Source organism: Cucurbita maxima, unplaced genomic scaffold, assembly GCF_002738345.1.
Source record: "Cucurbita maxima cultivar Rimu unplaced genomic scaffold, Cmax_1.0 Cma_Scf00030, whole genome shotgun sequence".
Classification (NCBI taxonomy): domain Eukaryota; kingdom Viridiplantae; phylum Streptophyta; class Magnoliopsida; order Cucurbitales; family Cucurbitaceae; genus Cucurbita; species Cucurbita maxima.
This window is the reverse complement of record NW_019272046.1, coordinates 414,563-422,421: the sequence shown is the minus strand read 5'-3', so window position 1 is coordinate 422,421 and position 7,859 is coordinate 414,563. Positions and strand designations below refer to the sequence as shown.

The 7,859-nt window shown below is 33.2% G+C and overlaps 1 protein-coding gene across 1 annotated transcript; it reads right to left on the bottom strand.

Annotated features, from left to right (window-relative positions):
• Positions 1 to 1,547: 1,547 nt before the first annotated feature.
• LOC111466163 lies at positions 1,548 to 2,853 on the bottom strand. Its single transcript, XM_023110745.1, has 3 exons — positions 2,762 to 2,853; positions 2,441 to 2,636; positions 1,548 to 1,895 (listed from the first exon to the last, which is right to left on the bottom strand). Exons 1-3 carry the CDS (start codon positions 2,851 to 2,853, stop codon positions 1,548 to 1,550), a joined length of 636 nt encoding a protein of 211 aa, XP_022966513.1.
• Between the last annotated feature and the right edge of the window lie 5,006 nt (positions 2,854 to 7,859).

Below are 7,859 nucleotides of genomic sequence, written 5' to 3'. Positions count from 1 at the left end.
CCAGTAGTTTTGTTGTCATGTGTGCATCCCTTTAAAAATAATGTAGGATCATCAATATTAAATAAATATTTATGAAAGCTTTTTTTTTTATATAAAAAATAATAATAATAACGTGAGATCCATCAACATTAAATAATTATTTAAGAAATAATTTCTCTCAAGTCAACATTATAGATTTTAAAAAATAACCTTTTTCAGTTCTTAAAAAGTTTTACGATCTCACCTTCTCCATTGGAGATGATGCCAGAAATGGCTGCCATGGATCCATGGATGGCCAAGCTTTCGCTGCCCATCAAACCACCAAGTTCCCTTCATTTCTATAGGGCTTGGAAGATCCAAAACTGCAAGTTTTAAGTTCAAAGCAGGCACAATTAGCACAAGGGTTACATTTTACGGTGCTTATTATCACATCAAACTTCATGACTTTGGCCATTTATGTGGCCTTGTCTTGGACTATGTTGTAGTTGTTCCAGCCTAGATGATATTGGTACCAACATATATTTCTTATTGATGAAAAACATGCTTGGGTTTCTTTAGAAATTGTGTCCTCTTTGTAATCATGGATGACTTGTTTCTATGAGAATTTGTTCATCTGATAATCATAGATATTAAAGGATTATATAATATAACTATATGGTGAAAGTTCTTAGCAAAAGGCTTGCAAGTAAATAATAGTCACAAGATTAAATGTTTAAGAACATATTCTAAAATCTTAAAATCGATCAATAAGAAAATAACCCATAATCACAAGTGGGTCAAGAGGCATATTCCCATTCTTATTATTGTTCAAGATTATAGTGTCACAGAGCTGAATTCAGTTGATTCTCCCCCTAAAGGACGAAATATATTGAGGAGATTTCAAAATGGAGAAATAATGATGCATACTTCAAAGCTCTATGTTTCATATCAAGCTTTAATCAATTCTGGTATACTACTCTATGATATTTAATTTGCTTACAAATCTGGCTCCATCAGAACTTCCCAGAGACTGTCTACGGCAGAGTTAGGACCAGGCTATAAATGAAGGGATCTACTCGGAGTTTGTCAAGCAATCTGCAAAAAAAAGACGTGTTCAATTTTCCCAAGTAAAGCTGTAAAAATTAATGTGTTTTGTCGGACTTGCTTGCTTTGAAGACATCAAGTAGAGAGGAAGCTGGGAGTTGAGAGCGTCTAGTACCGTGTATATATAGGGATCTTGGCGCCCACCTGTTCCGGATCTTTTGATCTCTTCCAGTTTCAACAGGCTGCCAAGGAAGGGGAATCAGAGAGCAAACAGTTTCATGAATATAAAATTGATCCTAATCAATCCATAAGCTTGATATTTTGGATCTACGTGTTGCCTAATATTTGAACTCACATAAGAAAGAATAGAGTTCATTCCCAACAGTGATGTTATAAATTATCATCAAAGGAGAAAGTAATCCGAGGGCATAGATGATCCGACCGTGTACAGTAAATGTGTGAATTGGAAGCACTGGTTAAAAGCATACGGTGGGATCATAGACTTTACAGCCAACGTGGTGAGATGTGAGAGAGAGAAGAATGAATTACATTCTGAGAGCCTTGCTTGTGTCAGGGCTGTCGCCAAGCACTTGGCGTATCTTCACCTCAGAGGAACAGCCACCAGAGAGGTAACTCATAATGGCTTCGGCCCGCCGGCGCATATGAGCCGTTGCGACGTGCCTTTTCCTCCATACGTGACGAATCATTTCTAACTTCTTCTCTGCTCTGGTAACCAGGCGATGGATTGGCGCGCTTGTGACCACGCTTGAGCTGCTTGACAAACAAGACGACTCCGAGGACACGGAGCCTGAAGTCAGGGTAACGTCGTCTGTCGAAGTGAGATTCCGGTTCTCGGATATCCGTATTAGCTTCGAACGACTCTTTCTCACGACCTGTGGGGAAGTTGTTAGACTTCAGAGTTTCATATTCAAAATTATCAAATTAATTAGCAATTATACGCTTCTTCGATCGAAGTATTAAGACTTGGAATGCATCTAATTGAAATTAAACCGGCTGAAATTCATTTGACAGATAGGTAAGTAGTCTGGAGGAAGTGAAATTCTAACATTCGGATCAAATTGACGTTGATATTGAAGAAGAAACAGCAACAATGATTGGATAGCCAAGCATCGATAATAGAGCGTATGATAAGCCAAGCATTATTGAACACGAACTAAATTCAGATACCAGCAGAAGATTTCCCGATCGTATTGAGCTCATCCAGAAACTAATTCAAATAAAAAAAAATAAAAAAAATAATCCTAAACGCCAATCCAAATCAATATTTCTTTTACTTCAACCAAAACACAGGATAACACACAACAGAAAATGAGCAAACGAAAACAGAGCCTAAGGTACCACATCAAACAACATACAAGAAGAACAAACTCAAAGACGCATAAATCAGCTAAAACAGATGAGAAGTAAAGAAAATTACATGAAGCTTGAGATCGTCGCGATAAGCTGGAGTAGAGAACAACAACGGCTCCTCAACTCGAGTCTCGGACGATTCATCTGATCTAGTGAATACCGAAGAGCAAGACTTCGAATAGTCATAAAGCACCGTTATCTCTCTCAAGAAACTTCCTCCGATAGTGTCCTCCTCAGACAACCACTCGTCTTGACAAACCGACCTACAGAGAGTCAACAAAACACAGAAACAGAGAATGATAAAAGTGAAAGAAACGGATGATCAAATAGAACAGAACAGAGCAAATTAACAGAGAAAACAGAAATTGAATAAGATTCGAAATCTTACACAAGCGGAGACGGCGGAGGAGGTGGCGAAGTGGAGAGGAGGAGCAGAGCAGAAGCGACTGTGCGTTCTAGAGAGCAAGGGAACTCTGCCATTGATTCTATCAGTAACGACTTTGTGGCGGGTGATTCTCAATTATTTGAAATTTTTACTCTCTCTTTCATTTGTATGGTTCATTATATATATATATATTCTTTTGAAAAAATTGAAAAAAAAAAAGAAATAATTGATTATTGCTATTTTTTTTATTATGTTTTAGGAAAAAATTAATTAATTATATGAAGACTTGGGAAACACCGTACTTTGATAAATTACAACAACTAATGCAACTATAATAGTCCTTATAATTTTACTCCCAAACTTTCATTTTATAAAGTGATTATAATATTTATTTAACTCAAAATTATTATTATTTTTTTTAATTTCTAGACGATATTGAGCTGTCATTTCAATTTTCAAAAATAAAAAATTTGAGTTATATTGTAAAAATTGTATACGGCCAGGATTTGATTAAAACAATATTTTACGTGACACTCAAGTAAATGAGTGATATATGAATAAACTGAGATCACATTCGAATGAGAGTGATCATGAGGACAAGATGACTAAGAAATGCTTAAAAGAATTGTAGTCACTATCCATTCCAACAATGTGCACCTTCCTTTTCGGTAGCTCAATTATAAGAACGTTAAGCGTAGTTTACTTGAAACAATTCTATGTTGGGTGATTAAAACAATATTTTACGTGACAAACGTTAAGCATAGTTTGATTAAAACAATACTTTACGTGACACTCAAGTAAAGGAGGGATACATGAATAAATCGAGATCACATTCGAATGAAAGCGACCATGAGGATAGGATGACTAAGAAAGACTTACAAGAATTAAAGTCATTGTCCATTCCAACAATGTGCACCTTCCTTTTCGGTAGCTCAATTATAGGAACGTTTAGGTTAGTTTACTTGAAACAATTTTATGTTGGGTGGTTTCCTAGTAAAATTTTCTTGGGAAGGAGAATAAAACATGCTAGAAAGACTGTGTTAGTCTATGAGGATAGTCTTCACTCTCTCCGATTAACATGCATACAAAAGGTCGTGGTTTCAAAAGGTCAATTTTAGGTATGCATAACATCATAGCAACTTTAGGCATGTCTCGAGTTTTAATGAGTCTCAGAAGTCCAACTTCGTACCTTTTCGGCATAAACTGTATATCTCGTCTTGACTTTTATTCTAGAACTGTAAAGGAGAAAGACACTCTATTTTTTTCCGAACAGAATTCCAGGCCAGGTCCCAACCTTTCCGTCACAAGAGATCACTCTTCGAGGTATAGCTCAGGAGAGTATATGATGTCGATGACCGTGGTAGAGCACGATTGAGAAAGGCTTCAATAAAAACGAGATCTTCCGTGAGCAGCTATTGAACTGAATGTTCCAATGCGAAGCAGCTAAGCGAGCGATATTCTGTCTCGTTCCCGTTCTTCATTTTCTTAGGTTCGGAGAGTGTCTTACCCATTAATACAGCCCCAATCCTACTCAAACCAACATATTTCATGTAATCAAAACATCCTAAATCAGCGTCAATTCTAAGAATCTAAAAAATGTTGTTTTGAAAAAAAGAAGAAATTATATAAAAAAAAACGATAAGTGAACCGAATCCAACACCTATTTGATCTCAACATTCGTATAAAATAAACTGAATACGACGCTTATTTGATCTCAAAATTCGTGTGATCCTAACACCTATTTTATCTTTTAACAAACATCCTAAGCTTATATTTAGTGGATATATGTCCCACCATTAATAAAAGTTGATATTTAAGAATTGTGAAATGGACAAGATTGGTTTATGCATCCAAACAAACAAGATTTCCAACCCATACAAAATGGTGTGGTCAATTTGGATAGAATATGGGGCCATTAACCAACCATTGCTTTGACATATCACAATCAACACTCAACCCTACCCTTCAACCTTTTTCCTTTATTTGACCCACCATTCGAGTAAAATACGAACCGTTCGAATGCCAAATAAAGTATCGGTTTTGATTTTGATATGAACTTTACGGCCTAATATGACCATAAATATTAGAGATAATGAGCTTAATACTCTTAATTAGTTAAAAAATATATTTTAAGTATTGAAGTATTGAATTTAATATGTTTTACCAGGAGTAATTCTGCCGGAAAATTATCATAGGATGCACGTGAATGAAGACAAATCATCCTAGAATGACTCGTGTTGGCATGCAAAGATGGTCTTCACTATTAGAAGTGAAGAAAAAGTAATCTTACTACGTGGATGTAGTGAAATATCATTGTCTAATAGATTTCAAAAGTTCTAACCATTATGATGGTATGACATCGGTACAAACGTTAAAATTCATAATCTTTTTAATTTGGGTTAGATTACAAAAAAAATGTCAATCAACAAACTGAACAGAATTTTTGTTAGTTTTCCAAAAATTCAACCCAACCCAAACCGAAAAAAATCTAACCCAACCTAACCTAACCTTTATAACTAGGTTAAGTAATCTAGATTCAGTCATATTATCGAATCATATGAATATCCCAATAGAAAATTAAAAATTTCCAAATTGATTAGGCTTTTATTGTATAGGGACCTATCAAACATAATTTAAGGCCTAGGGACTAATGGAAAATTATTTATTTTAAGTAATTATTATAATATAAGCTAGTTTTGATAATATTTAGATGGATAAGATAAAATAATCGTGTCAAATTTGGAAATCAAGGTGCCAATATTTTATTTGATAAAGTAAAGTTATGCTAATTTAATTTATTTAAAGTTAAATGATATTTTATATCAGACGTGGGCTATGAATTTAGAATAAATAAAAATTCATAAAATAATGGATTTGCTCCTAATTTTCAGTTCAAAGGATCATTTGCTTTGACTACGTTACCTATGGTTGTGACAGCTTCACGGCTTTTCTTTTCAACTTTTATAAGAAATGTTTCTCTCCTTTCCATTCGATGTGAGATTTCATAATCTATCCCTTGGGGGCCACCATCCTCACTAGCATATCATTGGGTGTCTAATTCTGATACCATTTTGTAACAGCTCAAACCCACTACTAATAGATATTTTCCGCTTTAGCCTGTTACGTATCATCGCCAGCCTCACGATTTTAAAACACTTTTATTATAAAAAAGTTTCCACATCCTTCTAAGAAATGTTTCGTTCCACTCTCCAGCCGAGACAAGATCTCACAAAATGCTTCTAAGAGTGACGAAATGAGTACATGTTCTAACTTACATACTTTTTGAGACCGAATCCTCAGCACAAGATATTATAAAATTCAATCGAATGAGTGAATAGAAAATTATTTAATGAGCATCCCACTTTTTTTACTATCCAAGGCTTCGATACATTTCGAAATCGAGAAATTTCTATCGGAGCAGGTTGATTGACTCTTCTAAACTTTTAAATCTACCGTTAAATTATACGGTCGAAATTGTAAGACATGTTTAAGGTTTTGTTTAGAAGTTAATATCTTTTTAAGTAGCTGACTCGTTCGTGTTTTATATAAAACATATTTTAATTTTCTATTAATAAATGAAGATTAAAATCCAAAATTTAACTTATTTTATTTTCCTTCCAATATATTTACAATAATTTCTTTGGTCATTTTCAATCTAAAAACTATAAACAATTGAATAAATAATCATTTGATAATGACACATCAACAAGAACTCACACTAATGAAAATAATAACAATAATAGTAATAATAGTAATAATGATAGTTTATTATTAAAATTAACTCACACTATAATTATGCATCTTATAACAAAACATTACTCTATAATAATGCATCATAATAGGAAGAAATTTAACTCCTATAATAATGTAAATATTATAAACTTATTGATGCAAGTTTTATTTTGGAAATAACTTATTGACTAAATTATTAATTAACCCTAAATGCTATAATTGACATTTATTTTACAAAAACAAGTGGATTAATTAAGTTTTTTTATATAGTTTTAACGAGCGAAAAAAATTCAAACATCTAAAATTTCGGTCGAATTTGTGACACTTGAGTAAAGGAAGAGTATATGAATGAATCGAGACCACATTTAAATGAGAATGATACTAAAGATATGATGTCAAGTAGCACCTTCTTTCCTGGTGGCTCATTCGTATGAACTTCATGACTAAGCGTATTTTGCTTGAAGCAATTATAAGTTGAGTGACCTCTTGAAAATTTTCCTTAGATGCATGTGAGTGAATATAAATTATGATGGAATAACTCGTGTTAGTTTGTAGCGATAGTTTTCACTTATAAGAAACGAAGAGTAGGTAACCTGACTATGTCGCGAGGATTAGAAGTATGTCGGGGTCATCAGAGACCGATAGAATGACTAAGAAAGACTTAATAGAATTGTAAGTGAGATTCTAAATCCTGGGTATGAGGCGTTACAACCAATCATATGTAAATAGTTAGAGAATCCTCACCTCGCTTCTAAGGAGTGAAAGTTATCCCCACAAACCAGCTCGAGTCCTTTCAACTTGTTTTTTCTTCACTCACATGCATTTTAGAAAAATTTCTAAGAGGTCACCCAAGCAAGGGCCTAATTCTCTCAACCTAAAATTCTATGTAACCCAACTCAATCCTTATAATTTGGGTTAGGTCTGTTCGAATTTTCTAGTTCAATGTATACCTTTACTAAAAGCAAATCTAATACTTTGATGAAATTTTATACGACAAAATTTAAATTATTATAAAATTTAACATGTAAAGATTAAATCATTATTCACACCAAAATAAAAGATTAAATTGCTACCAATCAAAATTAAAACACTAAATTATTCACGACCATTAAATCAAAAGTATTTATTAAAAAAAATTATTATTGATCTATTGGAACATAATTCACTAAATAAGTACTTAAAAAAAAGTCAACCCTACCAATAAAAAAAAAAACAAAAAAACTTAAAATTCACTCGATCACATTTAATTATTTAATTTTCTTAAATAAAAAAATTTGAGGTTTATTTTCGCTTGAGAAAAAGTTAAAAAAAAAAAAAAAAAAACTAATCTCTACGAGTTTTCCGTTCCATAGAAGATGCAGAGAGAGGC

What these genes read in the sequence shown, in the direction of transcription:
- LOC111466163 (XM_023110745.1), bottom strand. Translation starts at nt 2,853, where the DNA reads ATGGCAGAGTTCCCTTGCTCTCTAGAACGCACAGTCGCTTCTGCTCTG. An exon ending in CCTCCGCCGTCTCCGCTTGT is followed by an intron (nt 2,637 to 2,761) that starts GTAAGATTTCGA and finishes GACTCTCTGTAG; the next exon opens with GTCGGTTTGTCAAGACGAGT. An exon ending in GCGACGATCTCAAGCTTCAT is followed by an intron (nt 1,896 to 2,440) that starts GTAATTTTCTTT and finishes ACTTCCCCACAG; the next exon opens with GTCGTGAGAAAGAGTCGTTC.